The sequence below is a fragment of the Conger conger genome, chromosome 14, assembly GCF_963514075.1.
Source record: "Conger conger chromosome 14, fConCon1.1, whole genome shotgun sequence".
NCBI lineage: Eukaryota > Metazoa > Chordata > Actinopteri > Anguilliformes > Congridae > Conger > Conger conger.
Window position 1 is genome coordinate 9439003 of NC_083773.1, and position 19551 is coordinate 9458553.

General features: G+C 43.9%; 1 protein-coding gene across 1 annotated transcript; it reads right to left on the reverse strand.

Annotated features, from left to right (window-relative positions):
* Positions 1 to 294: 294 nt before the first annotated feature.
* Positions 295 to 19364, reverse strand: si:ch211-253b8.5 (dysbindin domain-containing protein 2). Its single transcript, XM_061220413.1, has 4 exons — positions 19100 to 19364; positions 3020 to 3163; positions 2407 to 2547; positions 295 to 1760 (listed from the first exon to the last, which is right to left on the reverse strand). The coding sequence occupies exons 1-4, from the start codon at positions 19140 to 19142 to the stop codon at positions 1474 to 1476; spliced, it is 615 nt and encodes a 204-aa protein (XP_061076397.1). The 5' UTR covers positions 19143 to 19364; the 3' UTR covers positions 295 to 1473.
* Between the last annotated feature and the right edge of the window lie 187 nt (positions 19365 to 19551).

Genomic DNA, 19551 nt, shown 5'->3' on the forward strand with positions numbered 1-19551 from the left:
GAGATGTTCCATTATGACCTTTTAAATTAAAATCAGTTTACACAGATTAAGCCTACTCCTAGACTAAATTAAATTGTGAATGGTTGATTCTCCATACAGAACTCAATTTATTCCAGGACTAAGTGTAGTCTCTGTCTGTGAATTCAACCCTTGGTAAACCTACACTATTTATAACCTCTGGTAAGATGAATACATGTTTACGAGACCTCTTATTCTGACTTAGGCCATTCTTTGTGAAATGAAGGCTCTGTTTATGTCTAGCACAGTCTTGAATAGCATTGAATTCTTCTCATATTCTTGGTAAGTGTATCTTTATTTTTTGCATGAAACCATTGGGTTCCAACAGTTTGTTTTTTGTTTGAAGAAAATAATCTTAATAACTAATTAATTCTCATGGTAGATGCTTGACCAAAGGGGCGATCAATATTGCAGGTTACCTAAATCTCCATGACATTTGATTTGAGACATGTCAACACAGTTTAATAATTAAACCATACAGACATTTTATGGTTTCAGTAGTGCTGGCTTCCAACAATGCAGGTGTAAAGCTGTTAGCTCAAAAAGTTCCAGTAGAAAACATAATTCAATGAAAGGTTCAGTGGCATCCAACTAATTCAGCATTTTGTGGGGGGGGGGGGGGGGGGGGGAGGCAGAGCAATATTACAGGATCATATTTTGGAAACATGGATGTACACTGCAGTCCAGCCTGCTTCAGGTACCACAGCCAGTGAGGTTTTTCCAGACAGAATTTGGAACAATCCTGAGCAGTCTGTACAACACTGAAATGGTCATGGCTGCATTTATGTGCCCATTCCTATACAATGACACCACACAGTAACAAGCTAATTCAACAGCAGCTATCTATCTTATTATACAAAAAAAAATACTGCTACAGTTTTTTAGGATGCAAGCTAAATAAACATATACTAGCTACTGAATTCCATAGCAAAAAAAAAGAATCATGCATTTCAACAGGAGACTACTCCACTAATATTTTCAGTCTAATTGAATTTTCAAAACATATGTACTATGCGGGAAGAATATTACTACATATCTTCAAATAATCATAGTGTAACTGCTGGGAATGGGCAAGAGAACAAATCGCATTTGTCAAAGGAGCTTTGGCACCTTCTGGCGGTTGACTAAAGGGAGTGTGCCAAGCCAAATTCACTCCAAAAAGAAGAAGGCGTGAAACCTGCACTACAAAAAAATCCCTTAAAAGAGGAAAATTAATGACCAGAGTCTCAGCTGAGCGGTCTGCTGACATTAGTGAGGTCCACTTCCTATAAAGCGGACAATACAGCCCGGCTCCTCATCGACATGGCAACGCTTTGGGCACTTCCTGCCCCGATCTGGATTCAGCTCAAGTGACCCTCGACCTTACCCTTCCCCATGCATCAGAGCTGCCGGAGCTGATCCGGGGTCAGCGTACTACAACCGGTGACTGTTGGAGGCGGACCGCCGGAGGCCGTGCTATGAAGAGACGGAAGGCTTCTCCTCTTCGTCCGTGGCAGGGGGCGTGGCCGTGAGCAGGAGGTGGTCGGCGTGCACGTCCTCCTCGTCCGATTGGACGACGGGGGTGTCTCCGCCCTCCTCGCTGGGGTCCAGGCTGCAGGGGTCGGTCGAGGCGGAGGACGTCGACCACATGCGGAACTTAGCCTCGCAGCCCTCGGGCACCTGCAGCGAGATCGCCGCGTCGTGCCCCTTCCTCTCCTCTTTTTCATCGTCGTCCTCGTCACTGTCGTCTTCATCATCGGCACCTGCATGAAAACATTATGACTGGACTCCTGGGAACTGTTGTTACCCACAGACTGTCATGAACTAGATCATCACACTGCAAAACATTTAAAAATAATAATAATAATAAGGAGTACTTTAGTCTTATATTCAGACTTAAAATCGTATTTCTATTACCGGCGATTGGCCGCCATGCAAGGCACCAACCAGCTCGTCAGGTTGGTGCCTTGGTTGGTATTTGGGGATTAGGTGTCTCGCTCAGGGACACTTCGACACACCCAGGGTGGGATCGAACCAGCAACCCTCCGACTGCCAGACGACTGCTCTTACCGCCTGAGTCAATGTATGTTCAGAGATGCTCTTCTTACCTCTCACTGGCCACTTGATGTTTTTTGTTTTTCGCACCATGCTCTACCCCATACTATATTGTATTTTATGGTTATCTCTGTGTGTGATTTTCTGACGAGCACTTCATGGGCCAGCGGTGTGCTGTAGAGATTAGGCTCTACCAGTCAGTGTTTGGGTCATTCCTCTCAAGAATATGTAGACAAAAGATGTATTACTACAGTTTGGAAATCTAAAACATATTTGAATTCTTCAAATCATATTTTGATATTTATGTCTGGAATTTAAAATAATTTATTGTCTGTGCCTCTGGTTCACACCCACCTGGCAGTGGGGAGGACATGCCCTCCTCAGCCCCCGGATGGAAGAAGACGTCCAGGGTGTCCTGGTCTGAGAGGTCAATGTGCTCCATCTGCTCCAGCATGTCCACGTTCACCTCCATGGAGGAGATGCTGCCGATGGGAGCTAGAGGAGGTCACACCGTCACATCCCTGCACCTCCTCTCCGTCACAACCCTCCTGTTCACTTCCCATAGCACAACGGCTATATTCTCATTTTTATGATTCCTAACTGTTCTGAATATTTACATTTCACCTGCGGGGAAAAGCTGCTGAACACCAAACACCAAACCTGTTCAGAATAACAGATTTCAGCTATTGGCTGCATCTATGTACATTTGCAGTTGTCTAAGCACGTGTGTGTATGTGTGTGTGTATGCCTACATGCACGTGTGGCCATTTTTGATGCTGTTTATGATTGAAGTCCCTGCTGAAAAACAAGCTATGTTTAGAAAGAGCAGGTAGCTGGTTGACTACTTGAGGCCAGCTCCATACTCAACATGGGTTGACCAGCTCAAGCTAAGGTTTTGAAACAGCTGTTAACAGCTTGGTCATAGCCGGTCATAGCCGGATTTTACACGAGGACTGTATTCACTTACGTCTCTTGTGCTCGATCTGCAGGTGAGCAGCAGACAGGTAAACATCCACATCGTGCTGAAAGACGTCCTCAAAGAAACGCTGTCTGTCGCGCCGCTTCATCTGCCGCGTCGCAGCCGGGACCCTCTGAGCGCGCTCCGTCTCCGCTAGCAACCGGGCACAATAACACGTATCGGTTAGTTGCTGACTGTTCCTCCGCGTGTTCACATATTACAAACCATCCTGCTCAGGGTACTCCCAGGAGCTTAGTGCTCCAAGGAATTTCTGGTTTGAGCCAGTACTGACCATCTAAAGCAGCAGTTCCTATAGTTTTTGACCCATTAAATTACAGTTACTGTGACCCACAACATATTAAAATGTAGATCTAGATCTCACTTTGTTCAAATACTGAATTAAATGTTTATCAAATGCATCAGAGTAACTACGTCCACTGTACGTATTTGTCAGTGGAAAGTGTATGCCATATTCAGTCACTTTTTTTCACAATGCAGAACACCAGCATATGCATCTTTCCGAAACAAGCACTGTTATGTATCTAATGTCCAGCAGGGGGCGCTGCAAATACAGAAGAAAACCGTTGATTCCCATTCATTGTGTGGTCTACTCATTATCATTCTCTGTCTTGGCAGTGAAACCTGCAAGGAAAATAAACAAAACCCAAAAAAATAATAACAATAAAAAACAAGGCCTTTTATACCAGTGGCTTTGTCAACCGTTTACATAACAGACCACCTTCGAAGAACAGGCTAACAGAAATGTCAACAGGCAAAAATAAATTGGCATTTGTTGACATCACATGAGATACCAGACGTCGCTTGTCTTCTTTTTACATCTATATTAATACCCATTTCTACTCAATAGAAATGGGAATGTGAAATCATACATTACACGCATGACAGCACTAGCTAATGATGAAACCTACCGTAACAACACAACAAGGAATAAAATGAATGCTGAATTTAACAGTCAGTCAAGTGGGATGGGCATAGGTGTAGGGTAGGCGTATGTAGAACTCATAGTGCACTGCATAAAAAGGGCGACATGACGATTGGATTTCTGTGCAATGTCATATCAGATCCTACATGGCTTATTTGGTTATCACATGATACCACCACAGTTGTACTCTTATATACACACCTGTCCCATAAATAATATCACTGTCGCCACTGCTGTCAAGCAAAGAATGCAGCCTTAAATATACACTGATTATGTGAATAAGTATCAGTCTATTCATCTCACAATGAGAGACTTGCATGAAATGCGCAGATCAAGTACGGTCAGGAAACTCTACGTGTTTTCATACTCAACCAATCACACACACACACCACTTCATGTTTTCATACTCAGCCAATCACAGACACACACAACTACATGTTTTGGACTCAACCAATCACAGACACACATCACTACACGTTTTCATACTCAACCAATCACATAGACACATTGCTGTTGCAGTATGCTTGAATTCCTGATGTTACTGAAATTCCCATGTTACTTTAAAGAAAACACGCATACCAGCTCCCCCAGGTTGTATCCTTTTATAGTGTGCTTACTGCAAAATTAAGAGTGAAAACATTGACTCCGTCTGAGGTTGAAGTATCAAAACTTTTCCGTACCTTTTTCTGTAACATTCTCAACAGTGAAGAATGCTCTGCACATCTACACAGGTTATATTCCTGGGTTTATAGGGCTATATTAAGTCTCTGAGAGCCATGGAGGGCCTCAAACTAAAATCAGCCTCCTCTACAAAGTGTTCTGCACTTCTGAAATAGCTTTATACTTATATAAATCAATATACTGAACCTTTCAGAATTAACCATCCAAGGATTTAAACATCATTAGATTGACAGGCAGGGATACAGCTAATTGGATGACGCTTTTAAAGAGCTCTAAATTGAGCCTAATGTAAGGATTATCTAAGCAGTGCTGTGGCAGTTAATCGTGTTCAGAGGAAGGGGCTTGTCCAGGATTTATCAGCTGTAGCTTCCTCTTACACAGAAAGCTAATTGACACGTCGTGGCCCAGCTAGGGAGATTCATATATCCACATATTTACATCATGTTTACAGTTGATTCTTTTCTGAGGCAATCTACGTTCACTATATTTTCCCAAGAGTACAAGCCTGCTGAAAAAAAAAAAACACCTCAAGCTAGGGTTTGAAACAGGTGGTTCCTGGTGGATTAGTTCAGACCAGCTCCCAGCTCAACATGGTTTAGCTGGCTGACCAGTTCAGACCAGCTCCGAGCTTGACATGGTTTGACCAGCTCAACCTATGTTTTGAAACAGCTGGTAGATGGTTGACCAGCTACCAGTTCAGATAAGCTGGCAGCACTAGCTGGTTGACCAGCTCATACCCAGCTAGACCAGCTTATACCACATTGCTACCATTATGCTGTACTTTACTAGGCACCAAAATTAACTTCCTATTTGATATGAATCCTCTACAGTTGTTTCTCACTTAGCCCTGCTACATCTCCACCCTACAATGGTTTCAATACAACATCTTGCTCATAAGTTTACACATAATATCCACAACAGTTCAGGTCAGGTACACACCATGGCAATAGACATACACACAATACTGTATACTAATGTGACACACATGCAGACTGAGCTCTAAATGTTTTTTCATGAATCTAGACCCTTCCCTGGTGGAAGTAGCTGAAGATTTAAAAACAAGGAGTGATGGTAATCATTTAAAAGAAAATCACTCTTTGCTTAACACAGATGATCTTAAATATGAAGATCAAACCAAATTATAGAAAGGAAAATGCTCAAATGGATTCAAATTATCTTGCCTGTGAGAGAATCATTCTCAGTGTCTTCAGAGTTGAGTTGGCTGCATAGAAATGTTGGACTTCTGCCAGCCCTGAAGGAGTGGACTCTCTTTAGCCATTGACACTGAGCCAGACAGTACTGTTTGTGTATCAGTTTTAGGCAATAGCTTTCCATTTTTCCATAAACTCACTACCCCAGAAAGATCACATTGACCCACCATCCCAAAAGTATTTACCAGGAATTAACCTGATTAAGCTATTAGGTGCAATCCGAGGTTTTAATCGGCAAACAGCGCTGTTTGGCCTTTAAGAGAGCAGAAGTCACAGAGTTAAAAGATTCATTCCTATTACCAGCGTATTTATGAGTTGAGAGAATTTAGTTGAGTTTCCTGAATAGGGTGTGTGTTCAAGCACATAAGTAAATATCCAGTTGCATACATTTGAATTAAATTAATGCAGTACAAAATAATGGTGGCAGTGCATAACAATGTTCATGGAACTGAGTCTGTATCTCCAGGATGTTGGTGTGATTCCCAGGTGGACGACTGCCCTCGTGGCCTTCAGCAAGGTCATTTCCAGCGGCATTATACATGAAGTGCGCAAGATATGTTCATCTATCTATCTCGATAAAAGCATCTGCCAAATACCTAAAACAGAAATGTAAATACAAGCCCAATTCCAAAGAAGTTGGGATGCTTTGTAAAATGTAAATAAAAACAGAATGCAATGATTTGCAAATCTCATGAACCCTTATTTCATTCAGAATAGATCATAGAAAACATATGAAATATTTAAATTGAGAAAATGTACCATTTTAAGGAAAAAATAAAGTAATTTTGAATTTGATGGCAGCAACACGTCTCAAAAAAGTTGGGACGGGGGCAATAAAAGGCTGGAAAAGTAAGTAGTACTAAAAAGAAAGGAACATTTTGCAATTAGGTTAATTGGCAACAGGCCAGTAACATGATTGGGTATAAAAAGAGCATCTTAGAGAGTCAGAGTCTCTCAGAAGTAAAGATGGGCAGAGGATCACCAATCTGTGAAAGACTGCGTCTACTAATTGTGGAAAAATTTCAGAATAATATTACTCAACATAAAATTGCAAAGACTTTGAAAATCTCATCATCTACAGTACATAATATAATCAAAAGATTAAGAGAATCTGGAGAAATCTCTGTGCGCAAGGGACAAGGCCGAAAACCAATACTGGATGCCCGTGATCTTTGGGCCCTCAGACGGCACTGCATTAAAAACAGGCATGATTCTGTAACAGAAATCACTGCATGGGCTCAGGATCACTTCCGGAAATCATTGTCTGTGAACACAGTTCGCCGTGCCATCCACAAATGTAAGTTAAAGCTCTATCATACAAAGAAGCCATATGTGAACACGATCCAGAAACTCCGTCGTCTTCTCTGGGCCGAAGCTCATTTAAAATGGACTGAGGCAAAGTGGAGAACTGTTCTGTGGTCAGACGAATAAAAATTTGAAATTGTTTTTGGAAACCATGGACGCCGCGTCCTCCGGACTAAAGATGAGAGGGATCATCCGGCTTGTTATCAGCGCTCAGTACAAAAGCCTGCATCTCTGATGGTATGGGGGTGCATTAGTGCCTATGGAATGGGCAGCTTGCACATCAAGGCACCATCAATTCTGAAAGGTATATAGAGGTTTTAGAGCAACACATGCTCCCATCTAGACAACGTCTTTTTCAGGTAAGGCCTTGCATATTCCAGCAAGACAATGCTAAACCACATACTACATCTATTACAACAGCATGGCTTCGGAGAAGAAGAGTCCCGGTGCTGAACTGGCCTGCCTGCAGTCCAGACCTTTCACCAATTGAAAACATTTGGAGCATCATGAAACAAAAAATAAGACAAAGAAGACCCAGGACTGTTGAGCAGCTAGAATCCTATATCAGATAAGAATGGGACAACATTCCTCTCCCAAAACTCCAGCAACTGGTCTCCTCAGTTCCCAGATGTTTACAGACTGTTGTTAAAAGAAGAGGGGATGCTACACAGTGGTAAACATGGCCCTGTCCCAACTTTTTTGAGACGTGTTGCGGCCATCAAATTCAAAATTACCTTATTTTTTCCTTAAAATGGTACAATTTCTCAGTTTAAATATTCGATATGTTTTCTAAGTTCTATTCTGAATGAAATATGGGTTTATGAGATTTGCAAATCATTGCATTCTGTTTTTATTTACATTTTACAAAGCGTCCCAACTGTTTTGGAATTGGGCTTGTATAATTAACTGTTTAAAGAAAGCCTGGAGGTAAAGAGAATAAAGACTGCACTGGTTGATTATCTGCTGTCCGCACGGTGAATCAAAGACGTTTCCCGAATCCAACAAAGCCAAACAAGGAGTCGGAGTTGTGTTGTGCCACTATTTTAAGAAAGATGAGCCGCTCATTAGACCAGCATAATCCATACACAGGAAGCTGCTGCTGGGATAATCTTGTAAAACAGACGGAGGACTGACTGACAGCAATGCTCCTGGAGATACCGAGCGAGATACTGACATCTCTGTCTTTATCTCTATGTCTGCCTTCATATGTTTATCCATCTCTCTCTCTCCCTCTCTCCCTGATGCCACAATATCATGGGACTATGTTACATGTGGCTATTGTAACAGGGCAGCATATTAATATTTCACAGGCGGCCCATTTAACCAGAAAATAGGTTTTTAAGAAATATAGAAATATAAAATCAAAACATTCCGGAAAAAAAGGAAAGCCTAGTGTGTTTTGATGTCAGAGACGCAAATAAATGTGCAGGGGATTTATCTGCCATCATGAAGTCCTCACAGACTCTTCTCTTTATCCCACTCTTTCCGCAGCCCTGCTTTCTCTGTCCTCCTTGTCTTTTTCTTCTAGTCCTTTCATATCCTCTTCCCTCCCTAACTTCCATTTTCCCTTCCTCTGTACACTCTCTCATTTGTTTGCTGTTGGAAGATACCACAAGTTCAGCATCAAGCAACGTTCTTCTCTATCTCCAGCAGTCAAGACCAGTTGACTTTCACTCAATAAAAATGGTCAGCTATTGCCCTCTTTATTCATCAAATACTCTATTAAAGATGTGGTTTTCCAACAGTGGTGTTTATGGGCTGACCACATAAAAGAATCCATCACTGGGTCTTCCGCAAGAGAACATGGACTGTGATGTTAACATAATATAATTTAAGCATATAACAGCTGTAAACACCACCTTGGCTATGATGTGAATGGCCTGTGCTGTGTTTGTCCTATGTGGGAGAACCCCTACTTGAGGGCAATGAAAGCTGAGATGTATCTGGGTGTATTTCTGCTATTCTCTCTCATGAATTCAGCATCATGCTTTCATTCTGTGAGGTCACAGACTGCACCCTTAGTGCTGGCAGTGATGCCATTTCAGGATGTCGAACACTCCCTTTCCCCCCATCATCACTCTTCAGTAATCAAACACAGCAAACCATTGATGAGTAAACTGTCGACCAATAATGATGGTGGCGGATGACTTCAAGCATTTATTTATGGACACAAGGAAGGATTGACCATTTCTGTGATTTGATCAAAATAGCCTGAGTTTCACAGAAAAAAGCTTTGTGTCTTCTCTGGCATCTTACTTTGGGTCATTTTACACGGTCTACAGGGTTAATGCTTGGAGCACACACTAAATAAGAGCCCCCCAGTCACTCATTGTATGGTGCTGTTGTTCAAAACTTGCCTTGGGTGGGGCAGAACAGAAAAATGGCTTTCTTTGAAGCAGACTGTCATTGTTAGATGGAAATGTCCCATCACGCACGTGACAAGGGTTCCATGACAGTATGTGAGCAAAAAAATGAGAAATAGACAAAAATAGACTGAAATCAGACCTGGCATCAGCCTGAACTTAGCTAACGTTTTACCTTCCCTGTGACACGGTCGGATGCGAGATATGCATCACAAGCTTCGGGTCACCTATTCTCTCTGTCACTTTAAAGAGGAAAGAGAGATGGGAACAGAAGAAAGAAGAAAGACTGAGAACCCTGCGGAAAGATGGTAGTCCGTGAGAGCTGGCTCCACAAGTTTCCTCTTCCTGGAAGCAACAAGGTTTTTTTTTTATTCCAGGGACTTTTGTTGTGCTAGTGGGAGCACTATGGATTAGGACTCCGTTCCAATGGGAAAAGGAATTTTCCGGAAGTACTGGGTGGGCTGTGCAGCCCCCCACTCCAGCTCACAGGCACACACAAAGAACCCAATTCCTCTACTCCAATGGAAAAGAACAGCCCCCTTTTTCAAACCGGGACAAAGCCACAGGTTCACCGAGGGGCAGGGATTGGTCTGGGTCTGGCTCTGGAGAGAAGAAATTGGTTACAGGAAGCTCTTTATTTGGCTGGCGGATACACACAATGCAGACACTGGCGGTGTTGTCCCTGACAGTGAAAGCGCTTCACTTGGATGCAGTCATCTGTGCAGCATCCTGCAGCCTTAATTGCGCACTTTGAGACCAACCCGCTCTAAAACTGAAACTGGCATGACTTTACATTTCGTGCACTCATCCTCTTCCCTGCCGTGAAATCCAGCTATACCATCTTCACCAGCTTGACAATTGGGTTGGGTAAACCAGTCATAAGCTGGACTAGCTGGGTATGAGCTGGTCAACCAACATGGGCAGCAGTTACAAAACATAGCTTGAGATGTTTTTGAAATGTCAACCAGTCACAAGCCTGGTTGACTGGACACTACGCTCACCATATTAATGGTCAGGCTTTGAGGGCCACATGGGGGCTACCAATCAGTCTTTTGATGCGTTTGAAGCAACTGATCTTGGTCTCCGTAGTAGAATGCTATAATTGGCTCATTCTTGCCCCTCTGTCACAAGGCACGACAAGTCTACTCCAATTAAAGGTCCAAGCCCACTTATAGAATCACAAAGCCTCACATTTCCATGACTAAATCCTTATGATTTTTTCTGCCACGAAATAGCCAATAGGCTCCCTTCACAAGCTCCAGTATGATGAAGGATACCATCGTAACCCATCTTTTTCAAAGCAGCATAGTGGTTAAGGTACGTGACTGGGACCCGCAGGGTCGGTGGTTTGATCCCCGGTGTAGCCACAATAAGATCCGTACAGCCGTTGGGCCCTTAACCCTGCATTGCCCCTGGGGAGGATTGTCACCTGCTTAGAATAAACTGTAAGTTGCTTTGGATAAAAGCTTCAGCCATATGACATGTAATATAAAAGCAGACGTCCAAACTGAGAGGCAGCGAGTAACATTTTGGAAAAAAATGTAGTGCTGTTTTTAGTACTATTTTGGCTTAAACTCTCGATAAAGTGGCTTGAAGTGGGATCAGGGGAAGGGCTGCAACTTCTCCTCTCCCAGACATTTAAAATGGAGCTGCTGGACCATGATGGCTTACTGTTAAAATACATACCGCCTCTTTCCGTCGTGCAATCGCTCCTCAAACAGCACACACGGCCAGTGGGTGGTAGCAGCAGACTGAATCTGAAGCCAGAAAACCAGCCCAGAAAATGCCCAAGAAAAGTTTTTTCACACTTTGTTTTTTACTCTTAAAACATATTTTACACATTCGCTCACAAATGCCTTGCATTCTTTACCGAGTGCGATGTTGACTAAATGCATTCCAACAGACAGGAGTCATTCAGACTAATTAACTGCTCCAAGGGGACTTTTACAACTACATGCAGGGACTTTCTATACTTTGCCAGAAGGAGCAGTACGAGTCATTGCCAAGATCTGTGAGTGGTTTGACTCAGTCCACAAAATGGCTTCATTCAACCAAAGCCTCTAACCTACAGTAGAGTTCATTGGTTGGATCTGACAGGTCATGCTTGGCGCTCAAAAGCATTTTCCGATAATGCTGCTGATCTTTGACCACAGTGACAGACATAGGCTCTCTTTGTGCGAGCTGGCTTCTCGCTTGCATCCTATTGTTGAATGACAAAACGTTAAACCCACATTGTACAAGGGTCAAAGGTCTCCAGCCTGCTCTCTCTCTGTAACATGACAAACTGCAGTTTCATCATTTAAAGTGGCTCATTGTCCGTGTGTTTGTGTATGAGAGAACCAGAGAGTGTGCGAGAGAGAGAGAGAGAGAGAGAGAGAGAGAGAGAGAGAGAGAGAGAGAGAGACTGAATATTGGAGGTTTATTCTCTTCATTATATTCCTCTCAGAAATCCATCTTAATTCAATAAGAACACTGCCAAATGTGTTCTTAATGCATAATATATAAGAAGGTTAAGTTAAACCCACATTATGCACGGGTCAAAAGCCTCCAGTCAGCCATATCTGTAACAAGACAAACCGCAATTTCATCAGTTAAAGTGGCTCATTGTCAGTGTATGTTTGTGTGACAGAGAGGGGGAAGGAGAGGGAGAGAAAGAGAAGTGAAAGGAAGCGGGAGAAAGAGAAAGAGTGTTCAGGGTTTACTCTGTGTATTAGATCGCTTTTGGAAATCTCAATTCAATAAAAACACCACCAAACAATACATAATACATAATCTCCAAGAAGGATGTATTTCTTTGCTACACAACCTATAATGTAACATTAAGGCAAATCAATTGCATGATTTATAGCATGTCTTTTTCACTTTAATCATACATATAAACCGTGGTACACCACTCAGTGCAATCACATCCACTTAGCCTGGGCTCTACCATAAAATTTTTCATTCCAATGTGCAAAAGATTGCTCCTAAATTATTTTTAATGGATATAACCCTGTCAGCCCAATTGCAGGACGGCTCTAACAGGAAATAACATTCTCTCAATGGCTAGTCTGAAATGTTTTTTTAAATGTATATTTTTGAATGCAGAATCTCTACCGTGGTGTGATAATGTTAAGCTGGAATGAACATGGTGGCAGGCAACAGCACCAAGCCCCTGGAAGAGGTGGGCTGAGACATTATGTCATGTGTTTTGGTTTGTGGAGGAGTGGAGATGTCTGCCCTTGAAACGGAGACTTGCTTCTCCTCCTGTGGCTGGATAAGATGGGTTTGATTTCACCCTGAATATGTCACATAGTTTATGTGGAGGAGACCGTGAAAGAGCATATTGTGGCCACATTGTCAAGAATTTGTTGCCAACTCTCTTTATCGTTGCTTTATATTTTTTTACCCTTTCACATTTAAATGAACATAAAATAAAAGGTGGTAGCTATGTGATTTTTCCACAGATTGATAGCCAATCTGTCATGTCCTTCAATAATATTTGTTCTGGATAAGAGCCTCTGCCAAATTCAATTAATGTAATGTAATGTAATAATAATATTGCTTAAATGTTTTCATTTGAACGTTCCTTGCCAAAGACCTACATTCCATTGACATTTATCTTTTGCAAGTAAATCAAATATTTTCTTTTTCAAACATTCCACATGCTTCAACCTTTCAGTTTTTGGCATACAGAGAAACAGCAAATCCTGCCTTAATTGAGGGTCAAAGTTTCAGATTCAAACTAATTGAGGGGATACATTTTGTTTGAATCGAGACCAGTGTCCCCATTCTTCCATTTGACGTTGTTCATGCCCCAATGCCACAGATGGCTGGCGCCTGTGTTAAACAGAATGACCGTAAACACAGACTAAGTTCCACTAATAAACTCATGCCCGCAGAGTGAAGGCAGGCAGAAGAGGCATGCAGCTCTGACAGAGCTGTCACTGGACCTGTTTTAACACAGAATTTCTCACTTATACTCAGTTACACTAAACATAGGAAAGCTCCAGACGGATGACCCATAATCCCTTTTGTTGCCCTGCGGTTCCTACTGCGCCGTCTGCTTCTCCCTGCGTGCTGACAGCGCCCTCACACTCCAGGGGACTTCTTTATCTCATATCACAGTATGCTATTTTTAAAAATAATAATATGCATTTAGCCCATTTTCCCCTGCAATGACTCTGACTATCAGGATTCAGCTGCACCCCCTTTAGGCCTGATGTCAACCTGGGGTGCACGTATGATGATATTTCCCCGAGTTCCTAGGAGTTGATAGTGAGTGAGATGAATATCCTATCAAACACAAGTGGCTTTCAAGAATGAAGTGTCATGCAATGACAGTGTAAAAAGTGCACTGGCTCCACTGTGCGCAGGGCTACAGAACCACAACGATTTTGGCAGCCTAAATTTAAACTGTGCGACCTGGAATTTATTTTATTTTTTATTTTATTTGTCCTTTATTTAACCAGGAAATGTCACCATTGAGATACAAGATCTCTTCTTCCAGGGAGTCCTGGCCAAGACGGCACACATAAAGTTACAACATGAGAAACAATAAGGCATATACAATATACATGACAAAAAATAAAAAAAAAATAAAAAAAAACATAAGTCAAACACAGACGCAGTAGGCTACAAGTGCATTTTAAAAAAGCATAGTCGAGTCAGCATCAGGTAAAGCAATTACATGTTGAATAGGGCACACTGGTGCAACCGCCAAACAATGGTGCTGATGGCTAATCCAGTAGGCTAGTTATTAAATGCGCAGCAGCTTCCTGGCGCGAGCAATAGCCAGTAGCCACCGCGCTGGCTAGCAGGCCAGGCGAGAAGAACTCACACAAAACCCAGAGAGGGGGAATTACATGTATGGTATTGGTAAAGCCTACGGGGCATACGGTTATTATAGTAAACAGAAATGGGATATTTTGGCTTTCCAAGTTGCTCTGGAAAGAACTGTGCTAGATACCAAATTGCAATTATGATAGTAATTATAACAACACACATTAAAAGTCCCAACCACAAATGTCCCAAATCACATATTGCAAACTGGCCAAGGGCAGTTGCTAACCTGCTTTGATTTTATGTCCTTGTTTGTAAATTAAGTGTCAGGAGATCCAGTTTTCTTAGTATGAAGGCAGATTTTCTGTCCAAGCAACCATACTATGATAAAAACACAATTTCCTCAAAGGTTAATAAAGCTGTCCTCCATACAGGAACATTTCTCAAGCCACAACCACTCATTTCACTCGGTTAGCCATTTGTGTACCTGCCTACGTACCTATGTTTACCTACAAACCTTTTTGGTCTGTTAGTCTGCATGGAAAGTGAGAGCGGCACCTTTGCTTGTCTGATGATGAAATTTCACCCTAGAGGTGGGTATACTCAACTGTTGCCCAGGCATTGGGCCAAATCACAACCCGGACTAAATGATGTCATGCTTTTTGTACGGGCCATGTAAGCTACACTCAGAAATAGAGTACACAAGTACAAAGGGTCAGGAACATGAAAACTCAATCGGGGCTGCCTTAGTTCAGAGGACCCTCCTCCTCCTTCTGTCTGAAGGAGTGTGTCTGGATGCCGTGCAGCTGTTTGAGAGCACGTCCTCCCATTTACAGTCTGTGATCAGGGCCCGCCGTCCGACATTACAAACCCCAGCGCAGAAAACGCACAACCCGCAGTCAGTCATGGACCTTCTCCAGCCTCCATTTTGACAGTCCCTTTCCTCTCGCAGACACTTTGTTTATGGATTTTCCTCCTTCGCCCTCCTATCCTAAACCTCCAGTCTGGGAGTGAATTATTAATGGTGAGGGTTCAGGGGAGAGCCGCAGGAGCGCTCAGCCCGGCACGGCCTGTCTCCTGGTGATGTCACTGTTAACCCACGCCAGGCCGGTCTGCAGCACAGCTGGGCTGCGTTGCTGGCTTGTGCCTGTGATGCCTGTTGTCCTTCCCTGGCTCAAAACATTTCCTGGGCCCTGACTTCTGGGAGGAGGGTCACAATGGGAGCACTGAGAGCCTGGTGTCACACTGTGCCCTGTACTCTCCATCCCCTCTACAGTCACACACACTCACATGCACGTACACACACACACGCACACACGTACAGACACACACACACACACACACGCACACACACACACTGTGCCCTGTACACTACATCCCCTCTACAGTCACACACGTACACTACATCCCCTCTACAGTCACACACACACACACACACACACACACACGTACACACACACACACGCACGCACACACACACGCACACACATACACACCCACACACACACACACACACTGTGCCCTGTACTCTCCAGCCCCATGTCGTCCCCTCTACAGTCGCACACACACACACACACACACACACACACACACACACACACACACACACACGCACACACTACATTCAGTGTGTACAGACTAAATGAGTACCCCACTAGTACCCCTCTGTCTGCCGTCTTTCCCACCCAGTTCCCTGTAAAAGCCCTTCCCCTCATGACTCACAGGGCTGGGAATCGGCATTCCTTCCCGCTTTCCTTCCTAGAGAGGTGGAGTGTGTGTCAGTGTGTGTCACAGTGTGTGTCAGTGTATGTCAGGCTCACTTCCATATCTTAGATTTCCAAACAGGACCCTTCAGGATTAGAGTCAAGGGCAAATGTAACTAACAACCCAATCTTCTAGGATCCCTATTTAGCAGATGCCTATTTGCCTCCCCCCCCCAACTGCAGAAGACTTTACACGGCACCCTCTGAGAGACATCCTGCACGTCTTCAAGGACAGAGGGAACAACAACAGCCTCTTTTAGACACAGATATGCTTTTATGGGCTCCTTCTTACACACACTGAGAGCTGTCATTCAGTCCTGTGTGGCCTAACATTGCATTTATGTGTGTGTGAGAGGGTGGAGAGACTGGAGCCAGGGATACAATATATGTATGTTTGGATTGTGTGTGTGTGTGTGTGGGTGAACATGAGAGGCAAAGTGTGTGTGTGAGAGAGAGAGAGAGAGAGAGAGAGAGAGAGAGCATGTTTATTCTGAGAACTGTAAACCACTCCATATACAGTAAGCAATGAAAAAATAAAATAAAGGGTGGAGGTCTATTCCACTACATGCGGAGGCAGAAACACTGGGGGTTTTCCAGACCAGGCTTGATATGGTGCTAGATACTATTTAGTTTTTAGGCAAACTAAGCAGTAGGTACACTTTAGTGAGAGGAAAAGGTGAGCATTGCTGGGCTAAATGGCCTGTTATGTTATGTTATGTTATGTTATGTTATGTTAGTTATTCCTCCACTCTAGCCCCAGTTTAGCTCCTGATAAAAGCATTGTACTGTCGGTCTTTAGTATACGCCTGTTTTTCCACTGCACAAAGAAAAGACAAACCACAGTAAACCCATGTGAGTGGGAGTGACTGGACTCACTGGACTCAACGTCAAATGGAAATTTAAAGATGTAATCTGTGCATTGAATGCCGCACCCAGGAAAAGGCTACTCCCACTCGTGGCCCGCAGATGGAAGGATGGTGAAGTGTGTCTCATGTAGCACTCTCCCACACACTTGTGCATCTACACACACCTGCGCAAGCACTCATGCGTGCACATATAAACACACACGCACAGGAAAACATGTCCACTCACATATGAGTTATCGATCAACCCAAACTCTGCTCTCAAAATCCCGGGTGAACGTGAGTAGAACACAGGACTACTCATCATCAGTGACAGAGCATCACTGTGACCAACGGCCTGCAACGGATGCCATTGGTTGCAGCAACATTCGGTTCATACTGCGACTGGGGTGCGTTTATATTTTTTGCCACGGGCAACGACCATAGTCTACGTTTGGCGACAATAGAAAGTTCATGAACGTTCTGCGATTTCCGTGGAGCAACACTCCATCGATGGACTGTGAATTGGCCTTCATTCATACATGAGTTTTGTTTCCTGGAGCCATGGTGCTGCCTGTAACCCAGTGTCACATCACGTGAGATTAAACTCAGAACCCACCATGCCCAGCTGTGTAGCGCCGGCAGAATATTACTCCTTTCGTGAGACTACGGGCGAGGAGGCTCTGCCAAGGCCTTGCCATGTCATGGTGAGGGGAAATGGCTTAGTCTGTAATTGGAGCCGCCGTGCACCTGTCAAACAGTCTGTTAGCACACAGTTGTACTAGACTAAACGTTCCATCACCATGGCGACGCTGCAATGGCCACCGAAGTGACAAAAGCAGAAAACATTTTTAAAGTCGCATCAAGTGGGAGAAATGGCTGCTCTGACCAGGAGCACTCATGGCCGTCCCTCTCCACTTTCCGTCCATAGAATCTGCCTGTGTCTGCAAAGATCTGCAGGCAGAAAGTTTCCAATTATGTCAAAGAAAATGGAGTTCTCAGTCGACCCAAATTGTAAATAAGGGTAATGAAAGGCCACGAGGAATGTGCTACACAAGTCTGCGCTTCTGACTGCACCACGAAAACAAAGAATAAAACGCTTAGTGGTCCTTAGAGGTTGACGCTGCCAGGGAAATTGGGCCATCTGTTGTTTCGCCAGGCTCTGCTCTGGCAGCCACACGACAGCAACAGAGCCATAACTGTCACCAGAATGAGAGACGCCATCCCTGATATCGATTTGTGACTGGTGAGGGTTAGGACACGTGACAAGTGAACCCCAGCGTATGTATGTATGCGCATTGTAAAAACTCCCAGTGAATCCCCTTATCCAGTATCAACTCCCACACCCATATCCATATGTACCTCAGACCTACATGGGCCTCTACGTGTACAACGTTTGGTTACAGCAGCGGAATCTTTACATTCACATAGAAGCATACACAATCACATACACAAACACCGGCAAATGCACAAAAAAATCTTCATCAAGAGTTATTTCGTTAGATACAGCCGGCCAAAATGTGTTCAAATTTATCACTACGTCAGCATTTGATTTATTTCTATAGCAAAGCCCCAAAGCACAGAGATAAAGAAATATGAAAGCCAAATAAGGAAGAGAGCTCAGCAGTCCGACGCAGCAGACGCGGATAAACTGGTGATCCTACACAGACAAACTATTTCTGCCACACTCATGGGGAGACTAGAGGGCCGTATGTGACACATAAACCTACTTAAATCTTAAAGCCATGTGACATAATGGAGCGCCTTTCAGAACACAAGATTTAGTTCTTAGAAAGGTGTGGCAGAACCTTTCATACAAATGCCCCCGTTACAATACCAATGCCTAGAGACCGTTTCTAGCCGTTTATTTTTCATAAAACCGTGTGGAAGTTCACGCCACAGAGCCATGAAGTGCCCGACCAGAAGTAGGATGGGATGTTGGTTAGAAACACTGAACACTGCGTTCCCTGGAGAGAGACACCGCTCTCCAACACTTGAGCTCACCCAAGAGTGCTAAAGTCCTTAACAACTTCAGAAGCAATAAGTGCGTATAAATGGATGACACACACAAAAAGTAGGTTGCTAAATATATATAAGGATCGGGGTTGTATAGCCCATATTAAATACACGGAATATTTGTAAAAAAAAAAAGTTAACAGACATGAGAGTTCCTGACTCACCCATTTTGTGACTATTTCAGCAGTCACGAAAGTTACTCACAGGTCAGGCGCTTGCTGTGGAGACTAGACCCAGGTGAGGTCATGATCCTGGCGAAACTGGGCTTGACTCTGGAATGCAGAACGCAGTTAGGGAGGCACACTCAGCGAGTGCTGAGCTCCCCCTCGGGTGGTTGTCAGCGGTGGCAGGAGGTCCGGGACGGACCGAAGATCATCCTTCCCCCGTCGCTGGGCTGAAGAAGCCGGGAAACCACACCAAGCAGCTCCGCTGACTTTAGTGCACTCACACAGCGCTCCCCCTCCCTGTGCCGGACTGGACTGAGCTGGGCTGCTGTGGCTGAGGACACAGGGCTTCAGCTCAATGGACTGTACCAAGTGAACACGCACATGGGGGGGGGGGGTCCACTCCTGAAGGGCAGGCCTGGGAAGAGGGAAGCAGCTGTTACATAATCCGATGGAACGTACCAAGACTTCCCAGAAGCTGTCTTTATAGTT

Excerpts from the sequence above, each read along its gene's own strand:
- si:ch211-253b8.5 (XM_061220413.1), bottom strand. The coding sequence starts at position 19,142 with ATGACCTCACCTGGGTCTAGTCTCCACAGCAAGCGCCTGACCT. Across the intron at positions 3,164-19,099 it reads CCACAGCAAGCGCCTGACCT|CGGAGACGGAGCGCGCTCAG; the intron begins GTGAGTAACTTT and ends CCCGGTTGCTAG. Across the intron at positions 2,548-3,019 it reads GCAGATCGAGCACAAGAGAC|CTCCCATCGGCAGCATCTCC; the intron begins GTAAGTGAATAC and ends GACCTCCTCTAG.